The following is a 21,400-nucleotide window of genomic DNA, read 5'->3' on the forward strand; positions in this document are numbered from 1 at the left end:
TAGATCATGAACGAGAGCTTGAAATTGTAACAATATTTTGAAGCAGTAGGCATGCATCTGCTGGGACCATCGTGTAAAGTTCATGTTCTGCCTCAAACCTTTCTCATGCTTCGAATGAAAGTTTATTCATTAATAGTGAAGATTAGCATCTTGATCTACAAGCCAAAATTCTGACTTAACCGATTAGCTGATTTCAGGTTAATTCCTGAATTCATTAACTGAAAGTCAGTCCTTTTTAAATTTTCATTGGATCTAGTTTTTCAAACAGGTTGAGTATGATCACAAAATAATCTTCAGGAAGCACACAACCCTTCCCCCTCAAAATAACAAGATCCTAATATATTTGCTTATTTTTAGAGGTGACGGGACAAAATATTTAAATGTTCTCTTCTTGCAGAAGAAAAAAGCCGCTATCTACCTGACAGATGCAAACAAGAAGCAGAACAGTGACAACTGTTCCCTAGGTGCTCCGTTAAATTTTGTCACTGGAGCATATCACTTTGGCAGTACCCCTGGCTCTCATTTGTTGTTTACAACTTCTCGAATATCATCAAGAGACAGGTATTTGGATTAAATTTAATTTTGTGTTTTCTATCACCCTCCCCAATTCTCTTTACAGAATCTGAAACTTTGTGGGATATTTCAGTATTGAGCTTTTTATGCCATGTCGGGATAAAATTATTATTTATAATAATAATAATTAATAATAAAACAGGCTCTAATATGGCATTTCTTTGACTATTTCTAGAATGTCCAGTCTTGGGTTTGGCTATCTCATGTTCAAATTTCTGCTCAGCCTTGAAAGTTCAGTGGATGGCCTTGGGCAAATGATTCTCTATCTCACCTGTTTTGGGGACTTTAAAAGACAGCATTATGCATTTTTTATGCATAGTATAATGAAAAATGAATAACTTTTCTGTTTCATCCTCTCCAATGCCTTTTGTCCTTTTACATTCAAGGTCTCATTTTGCAATTGAGGCACGGACATCATCATCTGGAGGCTTGATCTTCTTCATGGGGAACACGCTACAGAGCAGCTACATGGCTCTTTACCTTTCAAAAGGGCGCTATGTCCTTTCACTTGCTGCCAAAGAAGGGAGGAATATAAAAATCAAAAGCAAAGCCAAATACAATGATGGACAATGGCATAGTGTGAGTGCAATAGCTGCTTAGTTAAAGTATTTCAGCCACTCTTTAGAGTTCCTGAGACTGCCACCCTGACTCATCTGTGGAGTATCTCTCTAAAGGAGTGAGGGTTTGGTTCCTCTTTACCTTTTTGCCATTTTCTGTGGCAGCAGACTACCTTCGTCAGTGGCAAATCTGTTAGTGCCATGGAGGGGGGATTCAAGCCATTGTTCTTCTGTTAAAGGGTTTGCAAAGATAAGAATTTTTTGAGAAATTTTAAAGAGATCAGTGTAACTGTATGCCTAAAGAGGCAAATACTGCAGCCTTGCTAAACAATGAAATAGTTGGGAAGGGATCTGGTTTTGTTATCATTTACAAAACAGTGTTTGCTATTTTCAGTTTGAATGAAAAAAAAGGTACATATTGGTTTGAGTCAGTGCTCTGTAGTGATTAATGTCTCCCATATATTTATTCAACATTATATTTGTCTCCCCAAAAAGGTGGCATTCAGCATTGGTGAAAAGAGAGCTCGTCTTATAATTGATGGCTTAAGGGCTCGAGAAGGCAATATTCCACATAATTACTCTGCCACTAATGAGTTACCAATCTATCTAGGAGGGGTCCCTTCACTGAAACTAAAGGTAAAGAGCTGATTAAAAAAAAAGATTGAGGTTTTCAAAGAGAGTATATGTTTTGATTTTTCATCCCTTATTAACCCCAAGCCTTAAGCCAGCTAAACACTACCTTTTCTCTTCCAGTTGTATGTAAATAAGCAAAAACCAGTATATGACAAGTCCATCTTAACTCTCACTGGTAATTGTAAATGGGTTTTTAGAGATGTGGATCTTAGTTCAGATTTTGAGTTATTTTGGTCAGGAACCTACTAGAATGTTCACTAGTTTGGTTGGCATCAAAATGGGAACTAAGTACACTATTCTCAATTTATTTGTTTCATCAGGGAAAAGCTACCTTGCATGTCTCATTTTTACAAGGACTATTCCATACCAGCATTTGTAAATCAACCTCAGCATTTGTTATTGTTAAATTGTTTAACTATGTTTAACATGACTTGTTGACCATAAAAACATTAGAAATGGGACAGTTAAGCACCCTGCTAGGGTTTAGATCTCTGCTTCTGCCTTTTCTCCAGGATTGTTTTCTATTGTCTTCTGTTCCCTCTTTAATCTGTACTCTAGTTTTCTTAATCCTTTGGGAGGTTATTACTTCTGAAATTGATCCATTACAGATGGGAACTTGCAATACTCATGGGGATCTCTTCACCCTTTTACCTTTCCTTTCATTCCTTGCTGCCACCAGCCTCCCACAGAATCCATCATCACTGATGCAGATCCTAGTACAACTGCTCGCCATCCCACACAGTGTTACCACTGCCATCTGCAAGCCCAGCATGGCTGGAGGTCTCCTCCACTGAGTCAGGTGTGGCTTCCTACCCCTCTTCCCAGAGCCCCACTCCCAGCATCAGGCCCAATGCAGTTCCTGGCCACCTCCCTCACACACACGCATACAATTGCCAATGCTGCTGGGCCTGCCATTGCTTCCAGCCCCCCTTCTGCTACCCACACCATTGCCAGCAGAGGAGTAGACAGGATGAGGGATTTGAAGGGGGATTTTAAAACCCACTCAATATATTTTTTACAATTTTTCTGCAGACCTGGGTGTGGGGTGGTCCCATAAGTTTGCAGGACTATCTGGTTTATGTCAGTATGGCCCCAATCTGCAGATTTAAATATCCACAGATTAGGCCACATTTGACTATTAGAATATAATATCACTAACAATCTGTTTAGGTCAAGAGGAAACATTTAGCCTAAAAACTGTTGGATAGATTTTGCCAATCTACTCTTAGGTTACTTTGCATGAGGTGATGTATTGCTAAATTACATATTATTCCGTTTATCACAATATAGCCTGAATTTATATTTTCAGAATGTACCCCAAAAAAGTTTTGTGGGTTGCTTGAGAAACTTTAATGTGGGTGTAAAACTCATACATCTTCATCATCAGAACAAGGGAGTTTTGCCATGTTTGGATAACACTTTGGAAAATGGAGTCCTTTTCTTCAATGAAGGGGGACATATTGTCATTGGTGAGTATTGAAGCTGTTAATTCTGATTAACAGCTCTGTTTTCACTCAGCTGTCTCACTACACACATGACTAACCCAGTCATTTTAATAGATGGAAGGAGCTCTGCATATGTAGTGTTGACCTGTTTTATTGACACTGCTAAGCAAAGATCTATAGTATCAAGCTGAGCACATAAAACTGAATTCTTACTTTTTGGTATCCTTTCTAATATACCATTCAAATTATTGTTGTAATCCCAGAAAACTCTTTTTCAATGGACTTGGAATATACAATCGCATTTAATATTCGTCCAAGAAGTTTAACTGGTATTTTAATCCACACTGGCAATAAACAAAGGAACTACTTAACTATTTATATGGAACGAGGCACGGTAAGTTTGGTTTTCATTGCATTTTCCCCCTGACTTGTAGTGCCAACATTCACTGGGGAAGGATAGCAAGAGACAAGAAGAGATCTTGAATTACTGAAGGCCTGATTATACAATATATTTTTCTCAGGTCCTTGTCAAAGAGTAATGGGAGTTCCTAGGTAAATGTGTAGTCAATTTGGAATGTGGAGTCAATTTGGAATGGGAACATAGTGTACCCTCTCCTTTTCTTCTTCCACCACCACAACTCTAAAGATTGAAGCAGTGGAATAAGCAATTTCCCACCTTTCCCCTGTTCAGTGCAGTCCTTTGAATTATATTCTTGTTAATTCAGGTAAGTTTCTAGGAAAGGACTCCTAGGGGAAAACAAAAAAATGCATCTACCAGCACCTTCCATTGTTGGATTACTGGATCAAACCCATTGTTTTATAATTTTATGTTATTTGTAAACTTCTTTTTGGGTTTATGCTGAAAAGCAAATAATAAGTCTTAAAAGCACTGACAAAGTTAACCTCTATAGTAGCATATTGGTGTGTCTGTACTCTTGTTTTATCTTTTGTTACTGGTAATTCAAAAGATGACTTTTTCATAGATCATTGCCTCTGGAAATAATGGTGCTGGAGAATTCTCAACATCCGTCACACCTCAGCAGCCTCTGTGTGATGGAAAATGGCACACTGTAGCAGGTACTATACAGTTTCATTAAGCAGTTCCTTAGAAATAGGATAAAAGACATTTTGTGTTCCCAAAGTTTATGCCTTTTGCTTTTTTTTAAAGACAAGTGAAATTTTATGAATGTTATCAACATTCTTTAAACACATAACATAATTGGCATTTATTTAAGGTTTGACTGTATCATTTTTTCCTGTTGTTATGAACTCTTGATTACAAATATATTATGATCTCAGTCCATAAACTATATGGGAATAATCCTGAAGTGATTCTGGGATATTGCTGGAAGGCACATGGTAGTTTGTTGAATCTAAGTAAGCTTCCTAGGACCTTAATCTCATGGGTACTGCTTTGGGTTCCAAAATGAAATATAAATTTATAGATTTCAATGAGACCTCAACAAAATTGTTCCGGAAATTGGAGTTTCTGTGTTTTACATGCTTTATCTGATGTGCTTTTATCATTGGACTAAGACACATAAAATAGTTTTACAGGTTACATTCCTTTAAGAATAAGTGTCAACAAAAATTCTCTTAAGTTTATGGGCCAAACTACATGTTACACTTCATCTGTATTGCTGTTAATCCAATGGTTCCATCTTCATTACAAAGGGTATTTAAGGAGGATGCCTTGGATTGGAGAAAGAGCAAGGAATGCTTAATCCTTTCCTTAAAACCCGTTTATGCTGGAAATTCCCGCCCCCCAGCTGTCCCCCCATCCCCCCGGCCGCAAGGCTCCATATTCAGATCTGCAAGGTAAGCATAGGTCTAGAACAGAGAAATGGTTAAAGCAGCCTGGGGAGGGAAAATGTCAGAGGCAAGATAGAGGTTCAGCACTGAATTAATGGTCCATGCAGCTAGAGTTTAAGTTTGGCCTTAAACCGAGGCACAGATACAACTGCTACATTTGCTTTAAGTAGAAGGGGATCATCTAAGGAGATAGAAAATTAGTAAAATTCATGGATGGAATAAAGATTCTGACTGATTTGTTTGTATTCTTTACAGTAACTCAGAAGCAGAATGTTATTTATCTAACTGTAGATACAAATAGAAACTACACAAGTGGACCATCAGCTCTATTTTCTACCAGACTATCTCAACCACTTTATTTTGGGAGAATTCCAGGTAATTAATCTTACAATATTGCAACTTTTGTTTGGCAAGTTTAGAGGGAAGAATTCACTGTCAAAGGAAAACTGAGAGTATCTCATCTTTTGAGGGAAAGGCAGAATTTTCCATTCTCATGTAAACATACTGTGCACAGAGGTTTGTCCAACTAATCACCACCTACGGAAAGTGAGGATGACTTTGTTCCTGGAATCTGCTTTCTGTCAGAGGAAGAAATTAAAATAATGCATTAGTAGATCTTGGAGGATACTCACAAACTCACTCTCGTCAACCTTACACAGTCCTTCTAAAGGCCAACTTCATAAAATACAAATGCATGAAATATGAGACATGATGACAGTCCTATAGCAATTGCATTTGTTCTGGGTACAACAAGAGGATGTTTCCTCACGGTACAATTCACTGTTTTACCACTGTTTTACCAATACACTGTTCTTCTGTTCCCTTGGTCATTGTCTCAGTCTTGGCTTAAGCAAGTGGAGTCTCCGATGTCTGCCATTGCAGGAGGCAGGAAATATATATATATTGTGCACGTGAAACACACAGCATGTTGAAAGAGAGAGAGAGGAACATAGAAGAAGTTCTGCTACTGAACTCTGGATTGTCATTCTGAAACTGCCTAAACCACAGACAGAGTTATACCCTTGTAAATCCATTCAAGTCAATAAAATGATAAAGAAGCGGACTTATCTAAAATCTGGGCTATATTCAAAGTAGATTATAAAAATCCTTTTATGTATTACAAGGAAGGGGATTTCTTGGGAATTTAACGTATTTTATTCCAGCTGTCTTCTATAGAAAGTATATATTGAAAAATATTTCTGCATCAGCTGCAAGTTTTCTGGAACCCTTTACCAAATTGCTCATGTATTCCTTATTTAACCCTTCTTTCTTCTTTGTTTCCCCTTTACAGTTAATTTGAAAACCCCATGGCTTCCTGTTCAGGATGTGTTCCTTGGCTGCCTGAAGGATGTTAAAATCAATGAGAAACATCGCTTAGTCAACAAAGTATCAGATATTCATGGAACTGTCAGCTTACAAGGGTGCCCTATCAATTAACAGTCTAACGTGCATCTCTTCAGGGTGGATTATCTTAAAGTACTGTACAAACTGCCACAATGTGCTCTCATCCCCTGTGTTAATCTTGCAATCTGTGGACATCTTGGTTTAAGGATGTATGTTGTTAGGCTTTCCATGAAATGCTGTTTGCTTTTCAGCGTACAGGTCACTGAGTGTGACAGTGAAATACAAAATGGCCTTGTATGTAACACAATCTGGTGAGGTTCTGTTCTCGGCCACAGTTGTGCATAACTGGACCAATTGGGTTCACAGGACAGCCCCAGACCTGAGGCTCTTGCCTAGACAAGTACTATCCAAATCAGAACAGGAGAATTTGAGGACTGTAAGGAGAACTTGATAAAATATTTTTAAAAAATGATTCTGGGTTGCTGAATCTGTTCTTTTATACTTAATTGTAGATTTCATAATGACAAAAATAGCATGAATTTAAAGCACTTTATAAAGAGTCAGACCAAGAGTTGATAGTCTTGAGTAATCTATGACCAAATAAATGCAATTTGCTTTAAAAAAAAATCTTAACTGTGTTTATTGTACTGACATCCCATATATCCATCAGCTTTAAACAAATGGGCAGGCTCTACCAACATTCATTCTTTATGTTGGTGCGTATCATTTTTCTGTGTAGTAAAGTTTCCTGAATAACACCACCACTACAGCAAGTGGGGCTGAATGGTGGAGTATCTGCTTTGCATACAGAAGGTTCCAGGTTCAGTCCTTAATAAGAGACTGATGTGTTGACAAAAACTAATTTTGATATTTTCTGCTGCTGAAACAGCCACAACAGGAAGTGTAAAGATGCTGTTGCTACTATGAGATACAAGGATTCCAGAAACTGAATTCTACAGTAAAAAACACATGCCAGCATGTGCTGATATGCAGGCTGTACTGTGACGGATCGGTGTAATCAGTTCATCAGATTTGGGAGTGTTCGGGGGAGACTAGTGCCTGAAGCTCAGATTTTTTGTCCTTTCCAAACTGTTGCTCTCCTGGATCGTGTAAAAGTATCTTTTTATATTTTCTAATCTAGTTGCAATGTACAGCAAACAATGCTGGGTGCATGCACAACCAGGATATTTGGACAAGGATCATTAACCAGGTTGTAAGAACACAGCTGCTCAGGTGCACAAGCCCCATTCATTTCCATCAGATTTCTGTAGGAAAAGTTCTCAGTGGACTGAAATATGATTCCAATCAATAAATATTCTACTTGTACACACAAGATTGGATTACAGTCTAATAAAAATAACTAAAGGTAATGACACATGTACTATGCAATTGTAAGTAGGCATGTTGGTTCAAAGAACAATTCCAAAAATAGTCTTGTAATAATTTTTTATTAGGCCCAACTAAAAGAGAACAATCTGGTAAGCATCCAGTTACTCCTTTGGACCTGTATGTCAGGTGGTTATTTTCTCATTTCTAATCACTAGAACATCATCACCTCCAGGGCTACATCAACAGAGTTAGCAGATTATGGAATGCTTTGCTTGTGAGACATGTGTTGGATGATACTGTATACATATCCACCCCTTCAGTATATAATCTAAACAATCACAATAGAAATAACTTCCTTTGGAGCAAGCCTAAGCTGGTCTACTCAGAAGTAACTGCCATATTTTATTTATTTATTTATTCCATTTTTAGAGTGCTCTCTGCGCGAAGCCCAGAGCAGGTCACAACATTCATTCCCAATAAAAACAATATTAATCACTGCACATTACCACCCAGTGATAAATGCGATAACCAGTTTAATGTGTTAATACTCATTTGACCTTAAGGTCAAACAAGAAAAGAAAAAGAAGCAAGGGGGGCAGACAAGATAGATAGATACTGTCACTGACCTCTATCATAGACTTGGTGGAACAACTCCATCGAACAGATGCTGGGACTTACTCCCAAAAACATGCCTGTAGGACTGCAGTCCCAGTTAAATTTTTGTGTACCTTTGTGGTTTCGATTTTTATTTATAAATGGGTTACAAACACAGCACATGCCATTGTTTACTTGTTTGTCGCACAGTGCGGTGAGGGGCAGAGGACAAAAACAGCCCCTGTCACTTCCTGCCTTTCCCATTCTACTTTGCATAATATGGAGAGGAGCATCTGGTTCCTAAAAATGGATCACAGCATTTACATTCATATAAGTGCACCATTAAGCAAGTGATTATTTACTGCTTTGACTAGCAATTATCTGTCCTACCATGCCTCCTCCTGCCAGTCTTCTTGCTTTCATTTGGAAAGCCTGCTGAAATGCACATCACCACAGTTTACAGCAAACATAGTTGCTTATGTGCATAGCAAATATAGTTTCTTATCTGTAAGGGTAACACCAAGCTTTCGCTTTATTGAATCAGGTCCAGCCACCATAAATGTCTTTCTGCATAAGATATTATAACACTGATATTATTCCCATAAGTGCAGTGATGACATACATGGAGAAAAGATTGCATTGAAATTATTACCTGGAATTGCTCTTTGGCATATTCCAATTTTTAATTTAAAAGTATTTTATCATGTTGCTTATATTCTCATACTCAACGTTTGCGAGAGGGATATGGAGATATTGACTTGCTGAATCTTTCAGCCATATCCCCCACAAAGGTGCTCAATGACTAACAATACAATCTTATGCAAAATACCTCCTGTCAAAGCCTACTGATTTTAGTGGAATAGCTCGATATGGGATTTCACTGTAAGGCTGCTTCTGCACAGGGGCATTTATTCATTTTGCTGTCACTACCACTAGGACTCCAAAGCAAAGGATGAACCCCTGCTCTTTCCTTGAGCTTTGCTATAATGTTCACACAATAGTAAAATATTTGCTACCAACAATTTTAAAATACTCTGTCGATGGGGAGGAAATGACACTGAATGTGGGTGGGGAGATGCTGAAATCTCCACCTTCCCCTCCACAAGAACTGAATTTAGGCTGAATTTCTACTTTAGAGACAGTTCAAAGATTTTCAGTTTCAGAGAATGTTAGGGTTTTTTTCCTCTGTGGCAGTCTGAAAACTAATTTCAATTGAATTGATAAAGTTCTAAACACAGTGTTCATTCACATTCTATTAGCAGCTGTCTAAGTAGCTGAGTAGATTTATAAAGAATCAGGATGCCATTTTTCTGAAGAAAGCTAAGATAATAAGGTTTCTTCTTAAGAGCTGTAGTCCTCTCTTCATTTATTTTATAGCTTATAAAGATTTCCAAAGTGGCTTGCAACATACAGTCAAAGACAATATCCAATAGTCTAAAAATGCTAACATATTCCAAAACCCAATAAAACAAAACCAATTAAACCTCAGAGAAGTTAAATCAAAAGCCATATGTGCTTTGTGGATGTACTCTTTTTTTGGATCACTGTAGTCATAAAAGTGATTAAGTTGAATGAGACTTTATGGAACAACTGATTTGGATGGACTGGGATGAAATTTGTTCTCATATCCAACTGAAAGACAGTTCTGGGTTAGATGAACTAATGGTCTGACTCAGTACAAGGCAGTGTCGTGTGATATTTTATATAATAAAAAAATTAAAATGGCCTTAAATGTGTTATAATTAATGTGGAATTCCATTTGTTTCATTTGTTAGGTCTAAAAGCTAAATTATATAATTGAACCATAGTTACAGTGGTTATCATTGTTAATTATCTTCTGTAAGCACTGCCATTAAAAGATTTAACAATGTTTTACACAAAAGTATATTTTAAGTTATTGCATGTACTGATATATTTGAAGGGAGACAATTAGAAATGCATACAGAGCTGTACAATACTAGTGACAATAAAAACCTTCCTAGACAGCCAATCATAAAAGCAGAGACAATATCACACAAAAGCCATTGGCGGTCTTGGTATAATGTGAACAATGAAAATTCAGTGCTGGGATGCGATGACTTGATGACCTGCAGGCCCTTCTATCATGTGATTCTGTGACTCTATGAATACAATAATCCACCCTGAGCCTCTGGCAAAAGGCAGCTCAAGAATCTAAATAAGCAAGTGGTTATTCGGGTTGACAAGCTCACCTGCAGTGACATCATCATCATCATGTTTACACTAATCCAGTAATGACAGTTTAGCATGACAGTATAACAGCACTGGGAAATAACCACTAACTACTGCCATCACTACTGGCATAGTGTCAGCAATCCTTTTTATGCCATGTTAGGAGTCTACAAGATTAAAGAAAGCATGTCCTGTCTCCATTTACAAGTACCATGAACTGCCATTTTGTTTTCCATGCAAACCTCAGTCTTTTACCCAAGCGTAGTATGTTGACTGCCTGCTTCATAAATAATTCATCATCATGAGAATAAAAGATCTGATGCAGGTGAAGAAGAAGAAGAGTTTGTATTTGTACCCCACTTTTCTCTCCTGTAAGGATACTCAAGGTGGTTTAGAAGCTCCTGCCACGAGCTGGTGCTCTGTCCCTGGCCCCTTTCTGGGTGGTCAGCTGGCCGGGGACGAGCCCCGAAGCTGCTGTATCATCCCAGCTGGTCCGGCTCCAGGTGGGTGGTGCCCTACAAGCAAGGATGGGGGTGGGATGGTCAGGACCAGCCCCGGACATTAGGTGACCCAGCATTTTGCTGACCCACCATTTGGGAAACCCTGGATTAAAGGATTACTGAGAGCCAACATGGTGTAGTGATTAAGAGCAATGGACCCTAATCTGTACAGCTGGGTTTGATTCCCCACTCTTTCACATGAAGCGTGCGTACTGGGTGATCTTGGGGCACTCATAGTTCTTTCAGAACTCTCTCATCCCTTATCTTGAAAACTCTATGGGGTCCCATAAATCAGCTGTGACTTGGCAGTACATTCTACCACCACCAAGGGATTATCCTCTATTAACAGTTTCTAATTTATGCTCTGGGCCCACTACTGTATTACCAGAATAAAATCGATTTCGTATTGAAGGCTCTCAGGGAAAAAAGGAAATGCACCTGCTGCAGTCACTACTCCCTTGACATTGGTTACAATGTCACCTTAAAGAACTGATGACTATGTGCATGACTTGATGATTGACTGACATGCCAATTTGGAAAGGATTGCATGCTCTCTGTGTACAACGTGATGTCAGTACTGCCCTTATATGATGCATGTACATAGCAACCGTCTCAATTTGGTCATGGTTGATTTTCCTAAAATTGATTTCCTTAAAAATTAAAAAAATTAAAAATTAATTCTTCAAGCTTAGTGAAATATGTTAGTGGTATATAAAATTGTTGTACAAATCCCCTTATGGCAGCTGCCTCATGCACTACTATCTCAAATGCTCTGTGCTCACCTACCACCAAAAGTTATAGGACCCCAACAAGCTCATTTACCTGCACTTATAGGCTGGCTTGCATGCCTCTTGATCTCCAGCCAAGTTTGCTCAGCAATCTTGCCTTGTGCCTTAGCTGGCTGAGAAGTGCAGAAGCACCAGGACTTAGCTCAGATTGCTCTGTTGGAAGCCATCCTCTCCCTGTTGACAAATTTCAAAGATATCCCTGAAACCCAGAGCCTTGGTCTTCTATTCCACTAAAATCAATTTTCCAACTGAATACATTCTTGTTTGGCAGAATATTAACTTGCTTGTGTTTTAATTGCAACATTCATAAGTATCACATGATGTTGTGGAGAAAGTAAATAATACTATAATTACAGTCACACACAAAGAGATACAGGGTGAAATGCTCAGAAAGAAACACATTGTTTGTGGAAAGCACAGCATAAACCCCCTGCTGCTTTTCCACCCACAGACTCCGGTGTATTTTCCGTTACAGAGAGAAAAGAACCTGGGAGAGACTGATCAGATAAACAAGAGGAAGGGAGAGGATTAAGCAGCTCCTCCAGGACCAGTCATCTGTTTCCAATTTCAGTATCTTGTGACTATATAGTTTGGCCCTCAGTGTCTGAAAATTAGAACACACAGACATTGGACTAAAACTTATCAAAGCACTAACAACACTAACCCAGCTGTAGTCCATGGATAATGCTGTCACTTGAATGTACATGAAAATTATTGTGCTTGAAGGCACACATTTAATACATTTAATTGAGGAAGAGTCTTTTGCATTTTGACAAAGGGAAATGAAGACTTGAATCAGCCCCACCCCTAAATTATATACTGTACTCAATTATTTTCCCAAGCACATATGGCAAAACCTTTCAGATTCTAACACTGTATTTCTCAAGGAATGTACATCAGAAACAAACCACTCTTATCTGTGTGGGAAATGACTTTTTGCCATCAAAGATGTGGTGGTATCCCCCTGAAGCTGTTAGCTTCATGGAGGAAAATCTTTTTCTGCCTATGGGCTAACAGCAAATGCAATTTAGATTAGAAGAAGAGTTCCATTCCCCTTTCTTCAATGCTACTACTCCAATCAAATTTGGAGACTCCCCTGAAGCTGCATTAAAGTATATCCAAAGACATTGGGATCGGGCACCATATATTATTGCTGCTGCTGTGTTTTATGGTTATAGATTTGTAAATTGTTTTAAATTACCTTAGTTTTATGTGTAAAATGTTGTTTTTAGCCCGCTGTGTTTAATGTTATTATGTATTGTTGTTGCAGGCCTGCTGTACGCCGCCCAGAGCCCTTCGGGGATGGGCGGTTTAAAATCTAATATATAAATAAAATAAATAAATAAAATAATGACAAATTCCAATATAAATATACTTTAGCCTAACTCAGAAGGGTGTAACTCAGTTTAAGATTGCACTGTTAGCCACAACTATCTTTAACTGGATCACTGCCCTAGTGTGTATGTTAAGGGTCCTTGTTGCCTAACACACACACAGGTGAATATTTAATTAAATCTCCAAAAATGCAGATGTTCTGCCCTGCATTTTATATGACTGTCAGAGCCCTGGGAAAAGAACCAGGTGACACAAGAATTAAGGTTCTGAATGTAAGTATGCTATCTGGTAATCCTGCCTCCCTTGAGTCCTTGACAGGTAGTGTGTTGATGTGACAAGAGTGGCTTGTCTACAATAGTAATTTCAGATGAACAGCCTAGCCTATGATACATAATGTTGTCATGTGCTAAACATGATTTTAGGGCTTGGCTCTAGTATTTATAGCGGTTCCTCGAAAAGCGAAGGAAAGTTAGGCTTCTTAAGATCAGTATGATGGGCTTTCCTGAGGGAGGAGAGTTCCATTGAGTTGGGGCACACATTAATGCTTCACAGGGCCTCCCCATATAGAATGCCCAATGACACAGGGGCTTGTCACCTGAACAGCTGCCATTACATGAAAAGTTTCACATCCTGGCAGATATTTGTGGCAGGTATTAACAAGGATCTGGAAACTATTTTACAATGGTAGCTAGGAATCAGCCCCTGTATTGCTACTCTAAATACTACACTTGTAGTATGGATACTTTTGTTACAGAGAAGCAATTCAGGGCTCTTCCCTCCACTCTGGTGATGTATGAAACATGAACAGTAGGTCTTACACTTACAGTGATTAGTACAAAAACAAGACTAGGATCTGGCACAGGTTTCTCATTATTCCTAGCTGCCCAAATAACAGAGACTCTAGAGAATCTCTCAACCACTTGCTTTGTCTTCATTATCAGAGGCATATATCATTAATCATATGATATAAAATGCTTCGTGAATATTACAGTATGTTTCTTAAAACATGTCATTCCCTTGTTCCTCCATCATAATTTCACATGCAGGGACCTCAAAGATTTTGTCTGCTAATTAAATAAAAGATAAAAGCCTGGGGAACAACCCATCTCTTCATGAGTACAACTATATTCATGCACAGGGCCAGGCATGGATTTTCCTTTCCTCCCAACCCTTGGATCTGTTTGCACTAGAGTTCAGCCATTATTTTCAATAGGAGGCCTAGGTATTTCTCATTTATATATACATACACCTGACTCTCTCATTATTAGAATGGCAAGTTACCTGTGTCCTTATGTCATCTGGGCAAGGAAAGAGAGATGACTAAAGGCTCCATTGAGCAACATGCCAAGAACTTCCTGGTCACACAACTGACCATGATAGATGATGAATCACAATAATGAATTTGAGTACCTGGCTAATCCTTGAGCCTGGAAACTAGCTAACTATTTGCCAAGGTCCTTTTTTCTCATTTTCCCAGAGAATACTTTAAAATGTATTCAACAATATGTACTTGGTACTTTGGGTACCACTACAAAAATCAGCAAAATATAAAAGCCAGTTCCAGAGAGGGAAGTTTGTATGAATGGAAAATACACAAGCACATTATTTTGGTTCAGCAAGGGGCTAAATACTGAAATGAAATGTGACAAGAGTGTGTGGCAAGACACAGCCTTAGAGAGTACACTCTGCCACCACAGAGAGAGTTGCTAATTTACCTCAGAGCAGGGAACTTGGCAGAAATGTCTCCATCATAAATACTTTGATCATTTGAAAAGGACAGTGAAATTTAGCTTATGGCAAGTCCTTGGCAAGGCCACAGAAGAATTACTATTTAAAACAACTATGTGTATTCCTGTACATGTGATGTTCTGCCTTGCCTGGATACATAAACATGTGAACTGGTGTAAAAAGGCGCATTATGGGCTCAAATCCTCCAGGTGAGTGCTAGAGATCTCCTGGAATTATAACTGATAACTAAATCACTTTTAAAAAATGTATTCCACTAATCCTGAAAATGGCTGTTTTGGAGGGTGGAGTGCATGGCCTTATACTCTACCAAGATCCTCCCCTCGCTAAACTCCCATCTCCCAGGCTGCACCCTCAAATCTCCAAGTATACTTGAATCCAAGATTGGCAACAGTGTACAGCACAATCTTATCTATTTAGCCTAGAGTACACCCCAAACTGTAAGATATATATATCTTATCTGGGTGCTTACATAGAAATACGCTAATATGCACCAGGGAAGGGACCAAATGGATTTTTGTTCACCAAAGGTCTTATTTTCTGCATAACATTAATAGGAAACTGTGAAGAAACACACAAAGATTCCTTTATGTCCTGATTGTTGGACTTCTCAGCTGTATGACAAATGCATTCTAACATTCCAGTCTCATAAATATTTAAAAAGTGAGTTTCATTACTGCAGGCCCAGGTGGCAGATTCTGAGGGATAAAACCAGAGACCAGCTGACGAGCAACATCTGAGATAATGGCTGCTTACGCATACAACTGCAAACATAAAATTACTGGGATTTTTTAAAAAAAGGAGAGTATCATTTATGAATATCCTAACTATGACACACAGAGATGATGGACAAATCACGAGACAAATATTAGTATATTTACTCAATATTTCAAACTTTGACCCTGCACCATTGGAAAGTTCTAGCTAAGTAATAGTGAATAGCTCACTAAAATAAGATCGTTTATGCAAATTTCCTCATGTCAGTTTAACCAGAAGCCATTAAAAACTGGTTTTACAGCACTTCTGGGAAAAAATTCAAGCTAGGATTCTGATGAGTTTCCAGGGAAAGAGTTCCATAATTTCTGTAGCAGCCCCCCCCCCCAAGCTCTTTGATGGGCTGCATCATGTATCCAGTTTCCACGTGATATAATTAGAAGAATATCATAATTTTTTGATCATGACACTGTGGTAGGACATCTGAGAAAGAGCAGTAGGATAAACAAAGATACTGTTTGCTGTGCTGGTGAGCAAGAAAACTGATTCTTCATAGGGACTGGAGTTTATACTATCTGGCCAATCCTTAGTGTAGATCAGCTGTACGCAGAGGTGGGATCCAACCAGTTCTCACCACTTCTCTAGAAGTGGTTACTAATTTTTTCTGAGTGCCGAGAAGGGGTTACTAAAGCAACCTCCCTGCCCAATAGGGACTGGAGGTGCGTGTATGTGGTGGCGCCACTGTTTGAATCCCACCACCATCGGAACCTATTCTTAAAATTTTTGGATCCCACCACTGGCTGTATGCTGTGTCTTGTGAGCTATATGTGGATCTCTGGCATTCTACCTGTTGCTCTTCTGGCTTCCATTCACAATGGCACTCTCCTCTTGTTACAGGAAAGTTGGCAATTTTTGTAGAAATTGGAATGATGTAATCATTATTATGAACCCAAAATAAAACAGTCTTGTTTTTAAAACACAACTGATCTGTGACAATTATATCAAGGTTATGGAGATGGAAAGGTTTGGTGTATGAAGTTGGGCCAACATTTACTGCTGAAAGACGTGGTGGAATGGGTCACACTATTTTTCTTTTAAAGAAGAGGTTTTTTTACTATTGTCTTGAAAAGTGTGCAAACAGAAAGAAACACAAAAACGCATTTAACAAAGGGAAAGAGAGGGCTCCTGATTTCATCTGTACTGAGTATAAACATAGTTAAAAGACTACCACTTACTCTCTAATTACATTTATAAAATTAATTCTTAATTATTATTACTAATAAGCTTCACACTTTTCTCTGTTGCATCTATTTTCTTCTAGTCCTCAAATCCATAGATTAATTTATTATTTTTTTATATATATACAAAAAGTCTATCAGGGATTTCCAAATATCCAGGAATTAAATACATTTTTTTCTTTAATCAAAGAAGAAAGTTTTGCCATCTCTTCCAACTCCAACAACTTCACACATGATTCTTCTGTGTAAAGTTTTCCATTTTTTGCACATACAATATTCTTGTTATTCTGTTATATATAGAACAAAGTTCAATTTTTTTCAAGTTGTTTACCATGAGTCTCAAAAGACAATCCTCTGGTTTCATTTGTATTTGGTCTTTACAATCTTCTGAAATGTTGAATGAATTTGTACCCATTTTTTTACCTTTGCTACAAGTCCACCATACATTTTTAAAGTCCTTTAACGATGATCACATTTTTAACACACATTTGGAAAGTTTTTATACTTCTTTGCCAGTTTATCCAGCAACAGATACCAACATATATTACTTTATAAAATTCTCTTTAAGAATGGAAGTTAAGATAAATTTAACCACATAGTCTCCCATTTGTTTATTATGTCCAAGGTTTATGGTTCATTTTGTCATACACTCTTTTACTTATTCTTCTTCTGTTTCAAATCTCAAACAGAATTTATACATTTTAGCAATAATGTGATCTTTATTCATGCACATTTCTGCATCAAATTCAGTATTAAGAGTCTTCAAAACCATGATATCTTTTATCAATTTTAAATCTCTCTAATAATTGTGTATTAAAAAACAATTACAAGTATTACCTTTTAGAAATAATTGATCTCTTGATTTCATTTTGCATTCCCCTTGCGAAAAGTCTAAAAGCCCCACCCAAGGGAGGGGGGAGGTGCTGAAAGGGCCCATGGAAATGGTGCACGGCTGTGCTGGTGCATTCACCCTCCCCCAGGCACTTGCCCTATCAAAGGGGAGAGGCATGCTGGCAGGCGCACTCGGACACCAGCATGCAGAGGATAGACTTGGGTATTAGTCGACTCCTCCCGGGGTTTAGAGCTGATTGTGCTGTATACCAGCCCATGCCCCCTTAACCCTATGGGGTTTTTTGGCGGTGAGTTTTTCTCTTTTCTCCGGAAGGCCATTTGGAGATGCTGTGTCAGTGCTGCAGCCCATCGCTGGAGAGTTTAGATGGGGTTGTAAAATGTCCCAATATGTTATCCACTTGCTATCAAATATCATTTCACGTCTAAATAGTGCTTCTTGTGGTAATAGCCACCTCAGCATTTTTTGACATAGTCTAGGTTTAAACTTATCCCTTATTCTTAGTATGGCATACCTAATATAATTATTGAACAATCTTTATTAACCTTAACTTTGTCATACCATAAATAGGAATGCCATCCAAATCTCAAACCATGTCCTTCTAGATCAAGAAAAAAAGACAAGGAATTCCATATTGGGTATAGTTTGGTCAAAACAGACAAGATGCTGGGAGATCTATTTTTTTAATTAATGGAGTTACCAGGCATATGTGGCCTGATTCTGACTAGAACAATGATGGAGGAAGGGAAGTTTAAGCTTCCGCTATTTCCCTTGACTCAAATGTCCCTAGAGAACTACTCTTGACCTTTGTGGACAAACTCATGGGTATACTGATATGTACCTGTACATTTTCCCAATTGCACAAATGGCCCTAGGGTTATTTCAGGGCAAGGAAATGGCATAAGGAGATGACTTAACCTTCCCCACCCCCTGCAACCAAAATCCCAGTCACAACTAGGTTCCCACACACCTGATAACTGATTTTTTTTAAAAGTTGGGAGTTCTGATCATTGAACTCCTACATATTTTGTGGTTTTGGCCTGAATTTGCTTGCTGCCTGATTTAGGAGTTTGCCTGGCTTCAAAATGCTTTAAGTTGAATATCTGAATACAAACAGGCATTAGAAACAGCTGTGCTGTCTCCTCCAAGGGAAGCTGCATCCTGAAGCACTGTCCCAGGCTATTCACTACTTGGGAGTCACAAAGAACATTTAATGATAACTTGGAGGATGTGGAAATATATGTCTAAATATACACCCATGGGCATCAAATGAAATAGCTCCAATTCACTGAATTCCAACTCCATATTTAACATGTCTAATATGAAGTCAAAGCAGGAAGACCAGAAAAGGTCTGCATTACTATTTGTCATTGTGCATGATTGTAGACCTGTGATTCTCTACTGCTGATGGAAAGACTTGGAGGATACTGAACAAGCCTTTGCCTTGCCCTTTCATTGCTACCAGCCATGCCCACTGTCTGATGTATCATGTGAACAGTGAAAAATACCAGTCACTGTATGTATAACAGAATAATCTTAGATACATGAACAATTTCATAAGAAAACATAGCGACCAAGACTATGGTATGGCAGCATCAAGGAAAAATACAGGTGGTGGACCCTGGCTGAGGAATTAGGAGGCAGATTAAGTGTACATAATCCCGTTGCAGAGGATCATGTCAGACTCTTTCATTGAAAGGGTATCTAGATTACAGCTCTAATCGTTTCTTCATACCTTACTAACAACATGGAGAAGACAATAAAAATAAAACTAGTTAATTCAATAGCAGAACCTTTGCTACAAACACTATTAACTGAGCTGACTTTGATTGTACACACATTATTTATGAATTGAAAACAAAGTTGCTACAGTAGATAGGAAAGGTTCACTTATGGTTCTTCATGATAACAGTAGTATGGAGATTTCAGAAGGTTCTCAAAGTACTCAGTTACCACCTTCTGAACTGAAGCTAATTCTAGACAAGAAGGTATGTTAGTCTTTAGCAGGAAAATAAAACAGGAATCTGGAGGCACTTTAATTATTAACAACATTTATTCCAGCAAGGGCTTTTATGAGTCAGAGCTCACTTAATCAGATGATGCACTGAAGGATACATAAATTAGATTGATGTTTTTATATTCACAACACAAAGGCGGAAGGATTGGTGTGGCAGATGTTACAATGTCCCATTTCACTTGAAATGAGGACAGTGATCTGAGACACTGGGGATCTTACCAAGAAGTGAATACAAAAGGAAGAGAGAGTGGTCAGCCAACGAAAACTTTTAAGGTCCCAAACCCAGACATAGGACTAGGGTTGCCAGATTCAGGTTGTAATATACCTGGAAATTTTGGGGGGTGGAGTCTGAGAGTGGAAGGATTTGGAGCAGAGAGACTTCAATAGGGCATAATGCCATGGAGTCCATCTTCCAAAGTGGCTACCGGTATGTTCTCTAGGTGAACTGATCTTTGTCAACTGGAGATCAATTGTAATCCCAGATTATCTCTAACCACCTTCTGGAAGTTGACAACCTATACTGGCCCCACCACCAAAAGTTGCACCACCTGAGGCAATCAAGGAAAAAAAGCAGCCTGAGGAAGCTTTTTAGAAGCCCTGAACTCACAAGGAGGCAAGAAAAAAACTGAAGGCAGTGGACATTCCATCCTCATAGAGATGGAATTCGGCAACCTACTTCCTGCCTCTAGGCTTCAAAGGAAGGAGAGTACTCAGATGTCTCATGAGAAAACAAAGGACCACTTTATGGGGAGTGGCTAAGCACAGTTATCATATGATAATAATTTTAAAACATTACCAGTATGAACTTAATTTGAACAGATGACTTAAGCCTGACATACTTCAGAAACGCTTGATTTCATTATGTCATTTCCTTATTACTGTGCCTTTTAATTACTTCTTGTACTACCGCAGTGATTCAGAAACATTTATTTCTGTAATATAACAGAAACAAACAAAGCTACTTGCTGAACTCAAATTTTAAGAACATAAAATAAGGTCAGAAGTTAGACAACAGGTATTCATACATTTGGAGAATATTTTCTTTCCCCAGCTTTCTAGTGTTCTTTCTAATATGTCAAATTTAATTCAACTTCAGATAGAAAAAGATGCACACAAAGACATAGAATGTCTAGAGTTGCCAAATGCCTGGGAAAAATATGCTGCCTTTTAATAGAAATTTAATGATATTATTTCCCAGTTAGTTACTTTCAGATGCCCATTTCTACACATCATGATCCTATTGAAGGAATAAGGCATTTTGCACCAGACTTTAGATAGCTCCATAATATTGCACTACTGTCCAAATTCAGCAGTTCTACTGTGCAAACAGGGGCTCCAGCAAACACAGAGAATGACATGGGAATAGCTTCAGTACTAGGAAATGTTTCATATGAATACCCCACTGTACATGGGTCTACTATCTAGCCCCTGTCATTAAAGATAGAGAAGCAGCTGCTTGGGTTGCGTATCATGAGTGCAACAGAGTTTAACAAACATCTGTAGGGAGGTCTGATTGTTCAAGGCAGGTTTATATAACTTTAAAGGGATCTGTAAATCTGCCTCTTTATTGCTGTGTAAAAGGCAATGTAACCTGTATCATCTAAATCTTCACCCTACATGAACTAGTGTAGATATGCTGTATGCTGAGCTACAATGTTCAAATGTAAGCCCATTTTCAGACCTGGTTCTTGTCAGGCGTGAAAATGGGACCATCAATTCAAGATAGGAATGACAA

The 21,400-nt window shown here is 38.4% G+C and overlaps 1 protein-coding gene across 1 annotated transcript in view; it reads left to right on the top strand.

Annotated features, from left to right (window-relative positions):
* LAMA3 (laminin subunit alpha 3) overlaps nucleotides 1-8,280 on the top strand; it is a 146,514-nt gene extending 138,234 nt beyond the window's left edge. Inside the window, exons 70-77 of the mRNA XM_048508537.1 lie at nucleotides 398-561; nucleotides 960-1,152; nucleotides 1,626-1,766; nucleotides 3,073-3,232; nucleotides 3,472-3,602; nucleotides 4,192-4,285; nucleotides 5,276-5,395; nucleotides 6,312-8,280. Coding sequence (XP_048364494.1) covers nucleotides 398-561; nucleotides 960-1,152; nucleotides 1,626-1,766; nucleotides 3,073-3,232; nucleotides 3,472-3,602; nucleotides 4,192-4,285; nucleotides 5,276-5,395; nucleotides 6,312-6,457 — 1,149 coding nt within the window. The 3' untranslated portion in view covers nucleotides 6,458-8,280. The remainder of the gene's footprint in view (nucleotides 1-397; nucleotides 562-959; nucleotides 1,153-1,625; nucleotides 1,767-3,072; nucleotides 3,233-3,471; nucleotides 3,603-4,191; nucleotides 4,286-5,275; nucleotides 5,396-6,311) is intronic.
* The last annotated feature ends 13,120 nt before the right edge of the window (nucleotides 8,281-21,400 follow it).

Source organism: Sphaerodactylus townsendi, linkage group LG09 (assembly GCF_021028975.2).
Source record: "Sphaerodactylus townsendi isolate TG3544 linkage group LG09, MPM_Stown_v2.3, whole genome shotgun sequence".
Lineage (NCBI taxonomy): Eukaryota > Metazoa > Chordata > Lepidosauria > Squamata > Sphaerodactylidae > Sphaerodactylus > Sphaerodactylus townsendi.